Source organism: Tympanuchus pallidicinctus, unplaced genomic scaffold, assembly GCF_026119805.1.
Source record: "Tympanuchus pallidicinctus isolate F22 unplaced genomic scaffold, pur_lepc_1.0 scaffold7, whole genome shotgun sequence".
NCBI lineage: Eukaryota > Metazoa > Chordata > Aves > Galliformes > Phasianidae > Tympanuchus > Tympanuchus pallidicinctus.
The window spans coordinates 8,146,513-8,164,880 of NW_026294791.1; the positions used below are offsets into that span (position 1 = coordinate 8,146,513).

Sequence of the window (18,368 nt, forward strand, 5' to 3'; positions counted from 1 at the left end):
GAGGGACTCTCAGAGTTGCACCAAGCAAAGCCCAAGCAGCGGTGTCCTCGTCCATCACTTTTCTGCTGGGGATGAGTGCACTGAGCCATTCTGAAGCTCGCATTGCAGAGCCAGGGAATGCCTACAAGAGATGCTGCATGTCTGTAATTAGTTTTCCCTGTTGTTTCACTCAAGAAGGCTGGGCAATGTGTCTGAACAACGCTGTTCTCCTGGTTCCCCAATGCCCTCAGCCAAGCCCCTGGGGTATGCTGACAGCACTGCCATGGGCAGGGAGAAGGCAGAGCTGCCTACCTCAGCAGGGCTGAGCCCAGCTTCTGCAAAGCTTGTCTTTGCCTAGATTTCAAGGCCAACCTGTGAGATGGGATGCAAAAGAAAATGCTGTTTGATTAAGAACGTGCAGGCTGGTGTAGTGCCTGGAGAACAAAGAGAAGTGTGTGTTTGTTCCTCTTCAGCAGTTTCTCCTTTGACCTTTGTTTTTCTCCATCTCTGTGCTATCTTTCCTTCTCTCTCTCTCTTGAGCATGAAAGCAATCATTTTAAAAAGGAGAGAATGAATCATGTTCGATTTGGGTAGGTTTTTTTCTGCAATAAGCTGAAGAAGAGCCTTTGTTGAGTTGCTGCTGGCAGCATCCAGGCTGCTTACAGCAGTGTGGGCACAGATGAGGGCATGTGAGTGTCTGCACAGCTGAGGAAGGACAACCTATGCTCTGTGCAGCTCACAGCAAGCAGCCTTCCTTCCTTCTGTGGGTGCCAGCTCTGCAGGCTGGCTAGTTTATTAATGTGGGAGCCAAGACGTTGGCTGTGCTTGCAGCAGGGTCTAGCATATTTGCAGAAAGATGCCAGCAGTATCTTTGGGTGTACACAAGGTCTGATAGCCGTGTTACCGCGAAGATGCTCTTTGAATTCACCAGCTCTTACACCCTGAGTATTTCCACCTCTCAGAGGCTCAGCACCCTTCTGCGTTCCCCCCAAGCCAGGAATTAGCCCCGCATCCCTCCACTATGCTCAGCACCTAACACCAGGTATTTGTTCCATTCGCAAAGCGCGCTTCCAGCCTTTAGCATTTAAGTCCCCGCGCAGCGAGCACAGCCGTTCCCAAATCTTTGCAGGACGGCTGCGAGCCGCGCACCGGGGCTCGGGGCTGCCCCTAGCGGGGTGCAGCCTTCCTCTGCTGAGGAAAAGGGGCTGTTCTGCTTCGGGCACCTCCGGCGGCTGGAGGGGCGGAGGCTGCAGCTTTCAAGTAGGAAAAGGAGAATAAAAAGGAGGCAGGGGGAGAGGCGGGGAGGTTGCCGGACAGCGGGCGGGGCTGGAGAGGAAGGGGAGGCAGCGACGATGCGGAGCTGCGGCTGAGCCCCTCCTGACCAAGAAGGAGAGCATCAGCTCGGCTGGACGGAGGGAAGCGGGAAGATGCTGCCGGGCTCGTACGGCACCTGCTGAGTTCTCATCCAGCAAAGTTTCCACAGCTCTGGAGGAAGAGAAGGAAGGCGGTCATGGGAGAACCTGCCGTCCTCATCCCGGCCTCGCCGGGACCCGCTTTGGCTTGGGCGCTGCTATCTGAAGGCTGAATGGGACCTCCGGGGCGCCTCCAGGTAACCATCCCAGCTCCCATGCACCGCGGCTCCCCGTGGCACCGCAAGGGGACTTTCCCGAGCGCTTTGCCCAGGGAAAAGTCCCGTGCTTCCCCTAAAGGCTTTTCCTGCTTGTGTTCGTGAGTCTGTGTGCGCAGGGGGCGGCTGGAGCTGTCTGACTGGGATTTCTGTGTGCTGCTCACAGCCGCTCCTTCGCTGCCCCTTTGGAAAGGGGACTCCTTGGGGGTCTGTTCTGCTGTGGTGGAAAGATGACAGCTCCATCCCCTTTGCTACAGCTAAGAGGGAACCGAGCGTGCTGCTGGTGTGGCTTTAAACGATAGTCATAAAATGCTGCCTGGGTATGTCAGAATGTCCTCAGAGCTCTAGGAACTCGCAGAGCTATGAATAAAACCTTCTGTTTGGCCCCATGAGGATATAGGGAGGGATGAATATTCCCCTAGAAGGAATCACTCTATCCTTTGGATTTCTGGTTTTGATATGCAGCTTTTTTTTTTTTTTTCCTCATCTTTTTTCCTTTTTCTATTTCACTCTCCCCAATAGCAATGCTTGCCACCAATGCATTTCAAGCTGAGATGTTTGGAGTAGAACCCCAGACTCTAACTGATAAGAAAGAACTTGTTTCACACAGTTCCCAAAAGAACTTTTCCTAAAGGAAAAGAAGTTCATCAGTCTGGACAGGATAATGGAAAGAAAGCTGTTTATTTTGGAGCTGGTTGATTTGGCTGAAGTGGAAGCAGGAAGGTAAAAGCTGCCAGATTTCCTTTGGAAAGATAACAGTGAGGGCAAATCCCCATCAGTGTGTTCCTGTGACTGTATAGGAGATGGGGGAGAGAGGGGGGGGGGACACCCTCTCCCCACGGTATCAAATCTGAGCTCTAGAAGGTGACAGAACTCAACCACAGCCATCAACACACATGGCCAGGCAGAGGAACTGGGCTGTTAAGGGCAGTGCTGGTTGCTATCAACGCAGCCTTGATAGCAGCCAGAAACCAGCACGATCCCTTTGGAGTAGCTACAGGTGACAGCTGCTGTGTGATGGGTGTTTTTTACCCATCCCATTAGAGCCCAGATAGCTCACCTGGGATCAGGGATATTCTCACAGGAGCCAGGAGAAAGCAAGCCCTGTGGAGTGAACCTGTGATATGATTTGAAGTTTGTGGATGCTTAAACAGAAGCTGCCTTGCTGGTGAAAGGGGCAAAAATGGTGCTCTAGCTCACAGCCATGTGCTGAGGTTCCCAAGCAGAATAAAAGGATGCTGCTGGAGAAGCACAGACGTTGTTAGCCTGTCTGATGAAGAAAATGCCTTTCCACTCTCACACATCTTCACTTCTGAAACGTTTTTGCCTGCAGACTCTTCCCCAGATGAGGAGGAGCTGCATCCTTCAGTGTGCCCATCCTTGTCAGCTCCAGGTGATGTTTCATTGAGCAGGAACTTCACTGAAAGTTCACTGCTGCATTTCCATTCAGCTCTAAACGAAAGCCTGAGCAGAGGCAATGAGATATGGCACTGGAGACAGCAGCAGAGAGCTCTGCCTCAGCTGGAGGTATGGGAAAATGTGATTCCCTGGGAAACGTGCTGGAAATGGCTGGCTGATCCCACTGGCATGTTGGTGGGTAAGGGTTTCTATTTCCTTATTCATTTTTCTGTTACTGGTGATTTGTTTGTTTGTATTTTAATGTAGTGGCTGCAGAGTGTTAATAACACAACAGTGATTTTTGGGCTCTTGCATTAGAAACCTGTGTGGTATCAGTTTTCTCTCTGCAGTCTTTATGAATGTGACTTGACAGCAAAGGAGAAAAGAAGCTAAGGAACCAGGCAGGGGAAGTATGAGAGAGATGAGAGAGCAGACTGTTGTTGTTTGCAATCAGGCTGGGATGAGAATTGCCCTCCTGCCTGTAAAATCAAAGGCATCACCAGCAAACTGCTGGCAATTTGGCTTCTGAAAATTTGGCTTCCCAGCAAAGTTCAGTGAACTCAAAACCAGCTCCCATCATATCCAATAACCTCTTCCATGGACAAACTGCTGTTGTCAGTGAAGGACATGTATTCCTGCCTGGGAAAGGGTAGATTCCTATGCAAGTTCTCTTCTAACTTAACTTTCTCATTTGCTATGATCCTGCATCCAGGAGATGGTGGTGCTCCTGCAGGAAAACTGCATCAGTTTGGTTTTACACTTGCTGAACAGACTACCTGACCCCTTCTGCATCATCTCCTGTGATCACACCCAATGCAGTGTGATGCAAGGTAGAAAAAGAAGTCTAGCAGACTAAGCCCCACAAATGCCCTAGGGACACAAATTCATTTTTCCACCTCATCATTGACTTCTGTGACTGTAGATGGAGTTAGTCTTGCTACACATTTAACCATTAACTCAGGTTCTCTTAAATAGTTGACTCAAGCTGTGTATGCTGGGCAATTTGGAATGTCCTGAATTGCCTTCTGGTGCTTTTTATTCTCCACTAGCCAGAATACTGGCCTGAATACAGGACAACTGAATGATGGAGCAACAACCCCGCTTCTTGTTGTAACTTGGTACTCTTATCCTCCTCTAGTATATTGCATTCACACTGTGGTGAGGGCTGTTCCCAGCAGTACTGGGGTTTGCTATTTTGGACAGGTGTTGTCTGGGTGATGATGAGCAGTGTGAGGCCGAGCCAAAGCCCTGGCTGTGGGCCATCATGTGCTTAGATTCAGTTGGACTTCATCCACATGGATGGCTAAAGCCATTGGGTCAGGGAGAGCACAGATTTGAGAGCAGGTTTGGATTTGTGCTTTGTTGTTGCTACCAGCAAACATGGAGAAGAGCTGGTGGTGGAAAGTTGCTCTTGGTCTCTTGCTGTAACAGTTGCATGCTCTTTTTCTTCCTCTGTAGTGATTTCAAAGGAGCAGAAGACCAGAAATATCCTTCTCAGCATTGTATATACCCTGTAAGGACTGAAGTGACCTCCAAGACTCACCGCAACATGTTCAGTGAAAAGAGCAGCGCCTCTTTGACCCAGAAACCCAGCCAGAAAAAGACACGACCTCAGGGCCTCCCCTCCCCTGCCCTCTGCTGTGCGTGTGGACTTTGCATCATGCTGGCAGGGATCAACATCACCCTAGTGGGAGCATTTGCATTTGGGACCTTCCTCCCCATGAACAACCCTCCCATCATCATTGGACCCATCTTGCTGGTCGTGGCCTTCACGTTCTTTGGTGCCTGCTGCATCTGCAGCCGGAGGCCGCCTGCTCACGGGGCCAGAAAATCCAAACCGGGTTCCAACATTGGTCTCATCAAACCTGGCAACACTGCCTTTGAAATTGAAACTAGCGAGCACACGGTGCAGGATACCACTGCTGTTCAGCTGAGCCCCACAAATTCCCCCATCTCCTCAAAAAAGTCCACACCAGTCCATGAGAACGCGAAGACTTGCAAACTCTTCACCATGGAAGGCAATGGGCCAGTGGCCAAGTACACACCAGGAGGAGAGGCAATACAGCTCAACCTGCCCAGGGACCTGGCCACATCCTAAACCCAGGCAGAATTTTGTTAGCAGCCAGACAGATGCTGTGATGGGTGGGCTGGAATCTGAGGTCTACCACTGGTCAGAGGTTTGGGGGGAAAGTGCTTGTGACAAGCCAGCAGGCAGACAGGCTTCTCTGAATCAATTGAAGGAAGAGGGATGAAACAGCATGACAATTCCAGATTTTTTGCTGATAGGAACATGCCCCCTAGTTGGCTTTGTGAAGAAAACTGCTAATGATGTCACTGTGAAAGGGTGAACTGGACAGTTCCTGGGAAAGACTGGCTTTTGGGAGAAGAGATTGGAAGACAAGGATGAAATAATTCCTCTAGCAGGAGGCAGCAATGTGATGGCTACACGGGGCTGACAAATGACAGCTCTTTCTCTTCAAAAGTGAAGCAATTCTTGGATATAATAGAAGCAGGAATGCAGTAAATTACATCTTGCTGCCACTCGGTCACAAGAAGATTTCAGCATTTTAGGGCCAGGCTTTGTGGCAGTAGGGACATAATGTATGTGTTTACTATTGAAAAAGCAGTGTGAAGCAGTCTCCCTTCCTTTGGAAATCCTTGCCCCATTTTTCCTTCGTTTGGGTGACTTTACCATCTGTTATAAGAGACAATCATAGGGATCACTGCTAGAATTGGCATTTTCCTTGTTTTGATCATGCTGGATTGCAGTGATGCTGCTCAATGCAGGGTGTATCTTAGAAGGTCAGCATTGCTGAATCCTTGGTAACAAACTCCTGGGGTAAACGGAGATTGGGAGGGCCCTGCAAATGAAATCTTTGGGCAATGCTTGTGCCCTGAGTGCTGGGGGAGGCATCTTCCTTCCCATCATTTTATGGAAGTTGGGCCTGATGGGACACATCAGCTTGGAGCAGGGGACAAATTGCTGAATGGGTTTTAGTAGAGCTGTGCAGGAAGATGCTGATGGTATCTTCTTTCCTGAGGAGGCTGCCAGATCTACTGCATGCAGTGAGCAACCAGGTATGGAACTCCTTGCTGCAGGAAACTGGCTGCTGAAGGTGCTCCTGGGCTTGCAGGTCAATGGGATGAGTTTGCAGAAGAGAATTCTTGAAGAGCCACTCAACACAAAGGTACCTTCAGCTCAGAAAGACTCTGAGCTGTGCACAGGGTGCTGATTATTGCTGTTGTATTCTTCCCTGGTAAGAAGTGCTGTGCTAATGGACCTCATTTTTTCATAAAAATTCATGTATTTGATGAGATGTGGGACCAGTGAGGAAGGAGACCTCTGGGAGGCAGCAGCAGGAGGATGGATTTTTGAGTGTATCTTGTCTAAAGTGCTCCCCAGCCTCCAACACATAATTGCTTAGAGCTTCTTGAGCTGGAAGTGATGCCTTGTATTAAGCAGCTCTGAACGGATTCCTTCTGTCAAACTGTATCATCCACATTCCTGCAGCATGGAGTTGCACAACTTAATGAGAGGCTGTGCAGATCCCTGTTCTTGTTTTATTTTCAGCATGCACCCTACATCTCCCCCTTGAATCCCCAAGCTTCTGGATTAGAAGGGCCAGCAAACAGCTTATGCCTCCCCAATGCACTGAGATTTTTCTGGAGTCTTTATCTCATTTCTTTCAGGCATCTGTTTCCTATGGTACTTCACATCACTTGCTGTTAGAGGGAGGCAATGCTTCTCAGCTTGACCAGCAACTCATTCAGCCCAGAATCAGTGCTTTGCTAGACTGAGCCTGAGGCCAGCACATAGGTATATGAGGGGCTGAAGGGAAGATGCTAGAGGAGAAGGGAAGGCTGTGATGTGCCCAAGGTTCTCCTGGGCCACCAACAGAGCTGCAAAGCAGACAGCAAGGGCCGTATGTGTTGGGATGTGTCGGACTGTTGTGTTGGGATAAGTGATGGCAAATGGGGATCACAGAGAAGCTGTGGTGAATTCCAAGCATGGGGTCCTGGTTGCTCTGGGGAGCCATCATGGAGCTGATGGCTGAATTTCATTCTTCTACAAGAGGGAAGTGAGAACTCTGGCTTGAATGCTCCAACAGTTTGCTGCCACTGTCAGTTTCTTCTACATCATGGAATTACACTCGTGATTTTTAGCCTGCTGGCTAGGGGGAGCAGAAGCAGAAGGATTCATGCCTGGGAAGATGTAGGCTCAAATCTATGCTTTAGCCTCCAGGTCCTGGGCAAATCATTTAATTGCTGTGCGCCCAGCTGCCTGCCTGTGCAGGAGGGAAAACAGCTGCTCCCAGCTCTCTAGAGCTGCTATACTGATGAGCAACATTGGGAAGCAGGAGGGTTGGTATCAGCACACCTGAATCTGCAGACTGCTTGAAGGTGGGGGGGTCTGCCTGATCTGATTTCTGCATGATTTCCTTCAGAGCTTGTCTTCACAGGTGATCTCTGTTTCCAGCACTGACTTCTGTTTGGCTTGTGGGAACTGTAGCACTGAACTAAAGGCTTCAGTGGTTTTCACCTGCTGGTGATTGCTATAGGAAATAAGCAGAATAACTTGTTGGTCCAGGTTTGGCTCCTAGGTTGCTGGCTCACTAGCATTTTGGAATAGCATACAAAGCTCTGAAGGTCCTTCAGAAGCATTGCCCACATGAATACAGTTACTGCAGTGCTTTTTCTTTGGGCACATGAAGGCAAAAAGTAGTAAAATCAAGTGGTAACCATGCAAATTCCTCTTCTACTCATTGGAGGCTTGAAAACTGAGTCTGGAGTATGTGTACTGCTCCTTATTGTGGTTGCACCATGAAATGCTATCAGTGATGGATAAAACAATGGCAGATCCCACACAGGAACACCTGCTGCTTTCCAAAGCATGGAAGCTCTGCTTTTTCCTTTTGATATCTTTTTGGGATTTCCATGTCTGTTTGTAGCTGTGATTGCCTGTACTGATGTCATTGTGAATTTGTGCCTCCTTCTTGTGTAGCAGGAGACAGGGAGGCTTTCTTGTGCTCCAAGTCACAGTTTCTATTGTGAGAGTTTTTTAAAAAGGAGAATACTATTTATATATGTGCAATGTGGATTTTGGAAAAGACAGACTCATTAAAGTAATTGCGCTCATTAAGCATTTGGCTTGCCTGCTCTTCCAGTCTGTTGGTACCTTATGGGTGTGCCCTAAGGTAGCTTCTTTGTTTTTATTGTGCACAATGCTGTCCTGCTTGATTCTCCAGCCTGGGCAACTGACTTCAAGACAAGGGCATCCTTAGGAGTTCATGTTACCTCTGCTCTGAATTCAGCTTCTCTGGCAATGGGGTAGAATGGAAAAGAGCTCTAAGATCACCCAGTCCAACCCATCCCCACCATGGCCACTGACCATGTCCCTCAGTGTTGCATCCTCATGATTCTTGAACAGCTCCAGGGATCCTTTCCAGGCCTGATTATAAATGTCTAAGTTGTGTTATGGGGAAGGGTTAGAATGTGTGTGTGTGTGTGTGTGTGTAGGATGGGTGCTGTCAGCTTTCTGTGCTCCTTCTGGGCTTAACCCAACGTGGTGTCCTGGAGATGAGGCAGTGAGGGACAGCATGTGGGAATAAAGAAGATTTCAGAGTTTTCCAAATTCTCCCTGTGAAAGGACTTCTCTCCCATGTGCAGCCAAGTGATTTGACACGAGAAGAAATCTCTCTGCTCCAGGCAGGCTGGCTGGTTAAAGACCTGGGAAATGAGCTGGCTAAGAAGGCTCCGCTGACAATGTGTGTAAAATGCAAACCTGCTCCCTTCAGAGGGGATTTTTTTTGACCTTTAGAAAGAACTTCCTGTAAGGGTTTTTCTTTTCTTAAAGTAGCACCAGAGAGAAAAGCACAGAGAAGGGTTTGCTGATCATCTGCTGGTTCTCTCCAGGACCTGCAGCATTCTTGCCACCTCCCCATTGCCAACCCCAACCCTGAGCTTCTCTCTCTACCTGGAAGTATAACCTAGAACCATTACATAGACTACAACTAAGCTTTTCCAGTTCTGAGCCCAAATTTATTTGTATTTTATTTTTTGTTATCCTTGTGCCAGCAATGTCTTTTGTCCAGGATACCTCCAGGAAATGCCTGTCTCTGAAACATTTTAGATCTGTTGCAGATTTCCTGGAGCCTCTCTGTGATAGGGCTGAGCTGACTGTCTCCCTCCATCTTTCTCTCCTGTGGGCCGTCTGCTGTTCTCTGAAGCCCTTGCCTCCCTCTGCAGCCCATTGCTCCATAAATACTCATGAACTGCCATTCTTTTGCAGAACTCACAGTGAAATTACAAACCTTCCGGGATTAGAAATGGGGCTCTTTTTTTTCCCCTAGGCAAATCCAAGAAGAAAAAAAAAAAATAATCCATGAAAATGCAGAAATATCCATGAAAATGTGAAATTTGTATTTGCAAATTCCCTCTTAAAAGAAATATATAACTGAGCTTTTATGTCATTAGTCTCCAGTGCATCCACAGCAAACGTGCTCAGCACAGAGGCTGAAAGGCTGCTTCTCTCCAACTGCCAGATGCTGTCAGTGTGCATCAGAGTGATCCTCAAACATGGAACGTGGGTGACTGTCCAGCTTACGGCACGCTGTGCCCTTTCGGGGAGATCTCTCCTGCTGAAATCCTTGTCTGGATTTCTGGTATTCACTTGCTGTGCCAGAGAACACAGCTATGCGTGCAGCTCCCTGGCCTGATGGATATTTGATGGAGATTGTCTCCGAGATATTGTGTAAGAACAGAGATGGGTTCCTTCTGCAGGAGCAGCGTGCTCACTGGATGACCCTGCTCTCTTCGTTTTCCTGAGAAATGATGATTTCTGTAGCATAACACTGAATTTGGCTCTGGGCCATGCATACGTTCATGCAGACTCATTAAAACCATGTCTTTGATTCTTAAACTCACATTCGTTCTAGAGAGGAGCTGTCTGCTGGGAGAATTAATTCCTTTGACTCCAGTCATCTCCCTGGAAGTGCTGCTGTTGTCTTTGATTTCATGGCTCGGGTGATTACTCTTTTCCAAAGCCCAAGAATAACAAGATTAGGGAATTCGTGGCAATGAAGGCACAGAAGGGGCATTGATTAAAAAAAAATATATATAAATAAAAAATTGAATTTTCCTTTGAAGAGAAAAGAATAGGGGTATTTTGGGGAATTCCATTACTGGTGTGATTTTGGTTGTGTTGCAACTGAGTGACAGCTGACTTCTGCTCCTCAGGTGTGGGCAGGGCTCTTCTGGAAGATTTACAGTTCTGCTTGCACTGCTGGATTGAAACACTGCCATCAGAAAGGTGAGTGCAGCCCTTGAGAACAGGCTGCCCAGGGAGGTGGTGGGGTCACCATCCCTGGAGGCATTCAAGAAATGTGCAGATGTGGCACTGGGGGATGTGGTCAGCAGCCACAGTGGTGATGGGTTTACTGTTGGACTGGATGATCTTAGTGGTCTTCCCTAAAGTTAATGATTCTATGAAAACTAATTCAAAAGCATTGGGCTTTTGTCTGAAGGTGAAGGTGCTGGGGGCAGAAGCATCCAGGGTTTGAAATTCCACCATCCACGAGGGGCTGGGCATCCCCTGATGCTATACAAGGGAGAGAAAGTCAGGAAAGTGGTGAAAATGGGGCACTTTTGGATGAGCCAGGTGGAGGGAGATGGGATAAAGAGGGCCATCCTTGGGTGTCAGTCTACAGGAATGCACTGAAACTGTGGATTCTGAGAGTTTGCCCAACTGGAACGGGGATGTTCAGAAATGCAGGTGGGTACTGTCGCATCCCAAAAGAGGCATGAGCTGCTGTGTGGGATGGGGTGGAAAAGGCCCCCTTGGGGGGTCACATGCTAAAAGGAAAGGCTCTTTTCTCATGATACCGGCAGCACTTCAGCAGGGTAACACTCACACCATCATTAGGCTTAATGCTTCTGTTATTTGTGCTGTCAATTCTCTTAATGGTGCTCCAGCAGCATGGAGTGGAGTGAGTCATGACGGTAATTATTAACCAAGCTACGACACTGAAAAGGCACCCGAAGTTCAACGCTGCACCAGCCCTGCTTGATGTGGATGGAGAGTGTTCATTAATGAGCAGGTGCTGGGGGGAGAAAAGGAGAAACGCCATGCGATGTGAGGTGTTTTGTCTTATTATTCTCACAGCAAAATGCATAGCAGCAGGTGGAGCCAAGGTCTTGCCTCTTGCTTCCACTGTCCCCGTGCTTCTAGGGGCACTTGTGATGCAGGGTTTTGCCTCACTAGCAATATGATGGGATCATGGCTCAACCCCACCCAGCAGCGATTGTCTGACTGGGAGAAACCCCATCTGCACAACAGCTGGACACATGTGTCTCTGCTGGCCAGTTGTGTGCAATCTTCCACCCTTAAACGAAGCCATGTAAAACCATCCCATGGCCTTCAATCATTTCCCAATTAATTCCCCTGGCTCCAGACCTTGTTTAAAGCTTAAATTTATTTTTGCAAATGCTATTTGCTACTCCAGAAGGTGGAAATTAGGAGGTTGCAGTGAGGAAAAGAGCAGTCTTTTGTGCACACTGCTTACTCTGGCTGGCCTACCATGCAGGAGGAGTAAACCACCTGAAATGCCTGTATAGCTCTATGTCCCAGCAGGCGAAGATATAATTTACTGTCTGCTCTGCCCCGAGCTTTGACTCCACTGTGGTTCTGCCCCTGCTGTACTTTGCCAACATACTCCAACTGGATCTGATGAGAAATTCTAGACAAACTCTGAAGTGGGTTTTGTGTTTTACTTTCAGTTTATTAGGCAATCAGACAATGGCTGAGGCTGGAAGGAACCTTAAACATCGCTGAGATTCAACCTCCTGCTGTGGGCTATGCACTCCCACCAGGTCAGGCTGCACAGAGCCCCTTTCAACCTGGCTATGGGCTCCTCTAGGGATGCCGAGTTGGACCTGCAGTGATAGCTCTGCTCCTGAATGGAAATAGCTCTGCGCAGGCTCCTTGCATTGTGCCTCCAGCTTCCCCAAAATTGAAGTTCCACAGCAGCAAAAATGAAAATAATCATAAAAAAAAAAAGAACTCTCTATATTCTTGGCTTTAATTCACTCCCTACAACGAGAGCTACTTTGGCTGAGGAGGATGAGTGGCTTTCAGATGTGCTATTTATCAGCTCCCTGAATGTAATCAGAGCCAGTGTGATCTGATTAGATGGCAGCAGGGCAGGACAGTGCCATACATCCTGCATGCAGTGCTTGGGAGGAGGAGGGGATGCAGTGCTGTGCAATCCTCCCATCTAGGTCATAATGTCGCCCTCCCTTATGTTTCTGTGAACAAGGTGAAAGTTCTTGATGAAACTTTCTATCTATCAAAGACTGAGCCTTTAGCTGCTGCCTGCCGGCTGTGCTGAGGCTCAGGGGACAGAGACCTTATTGCTCTACAATGCCCTGAAAGGAGGTGATGGTGATGTGAGGATCTGCCTCTGCTCCCAGGTAACAGCGATAGGATGAAAGGTAATGGCTTTAACTTGCTCCAGAGGAGGTTCAGATTATTAGGAACAGCAACAACTCAGAGCAGTGATGCAGTGGCACATCTGCCCAGGGAGGCTGTGGGGTCACTGTCCCTGGAGGTGTTCAAGAACCATGGAGATGGGGCACAGAGGGATGTGGTCAGTGGACATGGTGCCGTGGGACTGGGTGATCTTGGGGGTCTTTTCCAACCTTAATGATTCTGTGTGCTGGAAGAAGGCACAGCAGAAGGGTTATGTCAGGGCTGGGAATTAGAAGAGAAGCATGGAAATAAGGTGGCTGAGGAGCTTCATGCTGCTCTCTCCATTACTTATAATTCTGTTTGTTTCCTTTTTCTCTCTCAGCTAAATCAGCCAGTCTAATAAAAGAGATTGCCTCTCCCTATAAACCTTCCCTCTGGAGACTTCACCACGCTGAGGTTGCTATAACAACACCCGAGCTCTCCACTTAGGTGGAAGGGATGAGGTGCTGGGAGGACTGGGAGAACATAGCAGAGCTGCCAGGATGTGAGCACCATGCATGCAGGGTGGAAGCGCGCCTTGTTCACAGTGCATTTCTATGAATGTGGTTTGGCATTGCTGTGCTTCACCTCCCCTGATGCTGGGGTCTCCTTCAAGGGGTTAAATTCCCATCCTGTTCCCATCAGAGAGGAAATGGGTGCCACCTTCTTTCTGGCTGCAGCTTGGAAAGGTCCTACCCTACTCCTGGCTGGAAAGAGCCAAAGAGGGCTCAGGAGAGGGAAAGGAAGGAAGAACTGCCAGTAGACACGAGTAGGGAACGTTTGTGCTGGGAAATGGTTTAATGGGCGTGTTGGGGATGGGTAGGGGTTGGACTGGATGACCTTAGAGATCTTTTATGACATTAATGTTCCTATGAAATAGTAACTCATAAGCAGGCAAAAAAAAAAAAGAAAAAAAAAAGGCAGGAGAGCTCATTTGGGGTATCTACAGCCACCTACAGACAGGGCACTTATCTCTACCCTTTGTGTTCTGTTCATCTGATTGCAAATGCCACGGCAAAGCTCTGCTAACTCTGTCAGCTGAGGGTTTATTGGAACCAAATCTTCGTTTTTCCCTCCCAAGTTATGGATTAGAGGCTCTGAATTGTTAAACAGCAGAGGATTGCCAAGAATAGGGAGACTGTTAAGCACTCCAAGAGCAGGGCATTAGAGAAAGTTAAATTATTATTCATGGATCCACTGCAGAGCTGAATATTTATGGCTCAATATCGTTTTCCAGAGTCTCATCATTTCTTATGTCAACTATACTTTATAGAAATGTCCATGGGGAAAGAATTGGCTTTTGTCTCAGGCCCAAACTAAACAAGCTCAGGCAGCAATTATTTGGGTTTTGAAATAGCTGGATAATTTAATCTCAACATCTATTGATCCCCTTCTACACTGGAATCCTGTGGCTAAGCATCTGCAAGGCAATTAACAGCCTCGAGTACAAATTCATTACAAATTTATCAATAGGCACTGAGTTTTAGTCTGAGAGAAAATTGTCTTTTAGTCTGCTTACTTTGAGATATGTATGTATGTATATATATGAAGGAAAGCAGCTGAAGGTAGATTGGAGGTCAACCTGCATCAATCCACATGGTGCCTGATATGGAGAAGAGGAGGGAAAATGGGAAGATTCTTCAACAAGACAGCTACCATTTCCCCTAGAAAATGTATGTTTTTAAATTGGGGGGAAAAAAAAAAAAGTTAAAAATTCAAAAGTTTCAATCAAAGCCCAATGGTGATGGCAACATTGGCACTGGTTTGTGGCTGTGCTCCTGGCTGCTGGCAGCTGCTGCCCGCAGTTAGCAAAGTGATTCCCACACTGGGTAATTAATTGGCACAATCTGTTAATGAGGTTTACAGTGTACTTTGTGGGCCATCTGGACAAAAGATGATTTGCGAGGATGACTGCAATGTATCCCTGCCTTTTTTCCTCAGTAATGATTAAATATGGACTAATTACCAGGGGAACAAACCAGTTACAAAGAGCAGGGGCTCACAGCAATGGCTCTGCATCATTGGGCAGGAACTGCTGCTAACAGGAAAACCTGTGTCCGTAAGGCACAGATCCTGTGGTGAGCTTGGCCATGGCACTGCCCAAGGCAAAGCCTGAGGAGTGCTGGGGATGCTGTGATGCTACAGGATCACACAACAGGTGCTTTTCAGAGAGGTGGTGGATGCCCCGTCCCTGGAGACACTCAAGGTCAGTCTGAATGGGGCTCTGAGCAACTAATGGAGCTATAGATGTCCCTGCTCATTGCAGGGGAGTTGGATCAGATGGCCTTTAAAGGCCCCTTCTAACTGCTATGATTCTGTGATTCTATGCTTTGCCTTTGCCAGTAGCTCCACAGGATCATCCCCAGCCAAAATTTGACTCACTCCTTGCCAACGTGGCTGTAAATACAAGACAGAAGATTTTCAGGTTTTTTAAGCACTGCAATTCATCACCCCTTAATACAATAATCACCAGGTGTCTGGGGGATTATTTTGGTGGAAACAAGGATTATTCCAGTGTAGAGGGTGAGAAAAAAGTGAAAGACAGCACCATGCCCCCCACCCTTCTCTCAGACCCAAAATAACGTGATATTTGTGTCATCACCATTTGTCAGAGCTCATTTGCCTTGCAAGGAAATAAAAAGTACTCAGCTCCAATTGATGCAGCAGGGGATACATGAGTGCCTGGAATGGAATCAGCTCAGTCAATCATGTGCAATGTAAACCCTCTGTGAAAACACCCCGGATCCACTTTGCAAAATGACTCCAATAAATGACAAAACAATATGCATGCACTCATAAGGAAGGAAGAGATTAAACAAAGACCTGGAGCTTATCACCATCTCTGCTCTAGGGTAGCAATAATATACAGCAATAGAAGCCTGACTAATGTATGTTTTAGCAGCTTTTGCAGTCAATGTTTCAAATGCATTTGTATCCAAAATGGTTCCCAGTGCATAAATCTGCATGCGTGCTCCATAAGAGAACTGACTGCAGAGTGATGGCCCACAATCAGCATGTATTTATTTCCTCTAACAACATGGCTTTTTCCACTGCATCTGAGCTGGGCAACCTCAGTTCCTCTAGTAAGCACTCTGGTTATGTACTTTTGTGTAAAAGTTTTTATTGTTATTTTTTCAATGTCAGAATGCTTGGCTGCTGGGAAAAAGACAGAGCAGCCCTTCAGCAGATGGAGTCAGGGCAGAGTTATACAATCATAGAGTTGTTTGGGTTGGAAGGGACCTTTAATGACCATCTGGTCCAACCCCCCTGCAGCTCACAAGGCCACCTACAGCTTGATCAATGTAAATAGAAGTGACTGCACACCTCTGGCTCTAGCATTGCCTTCCCCTGTTCACTGGGTACAAGCCTCCAGTGTAGAGAGTTTGTGCATGTGACCAGTGCTCTGCAAACACAAGCTCTACATTTGTACACACTGCAGCTCTAATGCTTATTTTACCCTCCTGATTCCCTCCAGGCTTCCTGTTAAAGCAATAGGATTGCTTAATAAGGGGAGCTCATTGCTGCCTCCTCCCACTGTTCTGGGATTGAATGCTGTTTTATTTATAGGCAGGACACAAAGCTGAAGGCCCAGGATGAGGAGCTGCCAGAGCTAGAGATGGAAATAATATCTGTGATTGACCTAAATGTTCAAGGCAACCGCTGACAGCCCAAACATAGCACAGGAGCAGAGCTTTGACGGGTAAATGGAAAGAAATTTATACCCAAGGCTGCAGGAGGAAACCTTGGGGAACAAAACAGCCCTCAGCCTTTCAGCAGCAATCACTGGCGGTGCTCAGCCAGACTGCATCCCACTGCTCTGCCAACCTCCCTGAACTACAGACAGCCCCCACAATAAAGCCCTGGTTGAGGTGGAGGTTCAGGTTGGATATTAGGGAACATTTATTTTCTGAAAGAGCGGTGATGCAGTGGCACAGCTGCCCATGGAGGTGGTGGGGTCACTGTCCCTGGAGATATCCAAGAATCCTGGGGATGTGGCACTGAGGGATGTGGTCAGCGGGTGGGGTGGGGTGGTGTTGGACTGGGTGATCTTAGAGGCCTTATCCAACCTTAATGCTATTATGATTCTATGATTCCATAAAAGCTATTGTCCACAGCTTGGATTTGCCTGGTTTTGACACCTATGGGACCATAGCCTTTCTTGCAAGCAGGAATATTCTCCTCCACAGCACCCTGCTACAAACCAGTGGGTTAACAACACAGCGCAGAGTCTTTACTGAGTCTCCTCTATGGGCATCCAGCAGTGGTTCCTGTCTCTCACTTCATCTGCATGACATCTCACAGGCTTGGACTGCTGGAGTCTGTGCTCCAGCCACGATTATTGCACACAATTTCCCCCCTCAACTGCTCTGGCAAGTAATAGAATTATCCTCCTTCCCCGTCTTGTCGGCCAGCCTTAATTCGGTGATAAATCTTTGTTCCATGCAAAGAGATGGGCAGGAAGGGAGGGAAGGAGCCAAATAGCCACAAACAGGGAGCTAACAAATGCTAATGAATTTACAGGGATTACACCAATCCTTCAGCTGAAGCTGCAGAGCCCACACAGTGACACAGACCCATGCCATCCGTCTGCATCTGGCTGCAGTAAATCATTCACAAGACAGCCAATCTGCCCTTTGGTGCAATTAATTTGGCAACAACAGCAACAAACCGAGGTAAACTCGGCTGTAGGTGGAGGAATGGGCAGTGGCCTCAACCGGGTTGGAAACCCATCTGGCACCATGGGAGATCCTGTGAGTTCCCCAGATCCAGCCAATTCACAAATTCTATCTATATGTGTGTGTGTATACATATAGTTATATAAATGTTATATAGATCTTAATATTTCTATAATTATATATTCATGTTTGTGTAAGTATATATACGTGTACATATCACAGATGTGATATTTTCCAAGATGATATTTTCCAAGCAGTAAAAAAAGGCTTTAGGCTGCCTCTTGCAGAAGTTTGTCAGCAGAGGGAGCTCGCTGCCCTTCTATGAACGATTTCTCCCCCATCTTACATGTCCTGAGGTTGTGGGTCCTCTGCATCGCTACGAGTGGACGGAGAGCTGTCAGCTCGTCCGTCGCTGGGCAAAACCTGCTGGATCTTCTCAGTTTGGGTAGATCCCAGCCATTCCCATACGGCTATTTGTTGTGGTAGGGCTGCCTACAAACACACTATGCAAGAGTCCCAGCCCCAGAGCATCCTTTAGTGCTGGACCCCAGAGAGATCTGTCTGGCTGCTAAAATTTCACCCAGGCACTGGGATTTTGGAATGATCTGCTTTCCATTGAGAGGTTTGCAAAGGGCAGAAATAATCAAAAAAATGTGTCTGGTAATATAAAATACCTCAAGTTTGAAGGGCAAAATACTCAGTTATTTTGTCTTTCAGAATTTCAAAAGGTTTTTAAAATATAAGAAGTACAAGAAAGAAGTTTTCTTCCCTCTTCATTTCTTTTCTTCTCTTTTCTTTCCTTGCTTTGCTTTTCTTTGCTTTTCTTCTCTACTATTTTCTTTTCTTCTCTTTTCTTCTCCTCTCTTCCTCTGTTTTCTTCTCTTTTTATTTTTTCTTCTTCATTTTTTTTTTATTTGCTTTGCTTTGCTTTTCTTCTCTATTATATTCTCTTTTCATTTTTTTCTTCTCTTTTCTTCTTCTTCTTCTTTTTTTTTTTTTTTAATTTGCTTTGCTTTTCTTCTCTACTTTCTCCTTTTTTTCTCTCCTCTCCTCTCCTCTCCTCTCCTCTCCTCTCCTCTCCTCTCCTCTCCTCTCCTCTCCTCTCCTCTCCTCTCCTCTCCTCTCCTCTCCTCTCCTCTCCTCTCCTCTCCTCTCCTCTCCTCTCCTCTCCTCTCCTCTCCTC

General features: G+C 47.3%; 1 protein-coding gene across 2 annotated transcripts; it reads left to right on the plus strand.

Moving 5' to 3' along the window:
- The first annotated feature begins 1,270 nt into the window (after positions 1 to 1,270).
- Positions 1,271 to 8,144, plus strand: TMEM275 (transmembrane protein 275). 2 transcript variants are annotated; one of them, XM_052666644.1, is made up of 3 exons: positions 1,271 to 1,588; positions 2,940 to 3,203; positions 4,463 to 8,144. In XM_052666644.1, the coding sequence occupies exon 3, from the start codon at positions 4,554 to 4,556 to the stop codon at positions 5,100 to 5,102; it is 549 nt and encodes a 182-aa protein (XP_052522604.1). In that variant the 5' UTR covers positions 1,271 to 1,588; positions 2,940 to 3,203; positions 4,463 to 4,553; the 3' UTR covers positions 5,103 to 8,144. The 2 variants fall into 2 exon arrangements, with proteins under 2 accessions (XP_052522604.1, XP_052522605.1); XM_052666645.1 differs by having other exon boundaries at positions 2,940 to 3,199.
- The last annotated feature ends 10,224 nt before the right edge of the window (positions 8,145 to 18,368 follow it).

Excerpts from the sequence above, each read along its gene's own strand:
- TMEM275 (XM_052666644.1), top strand. The coding sequence starts at position 4,554 with ATGTTCAGTGAAAAGAGCAGCGCCTCTTTGACCCAGAAACCCAGCCAG.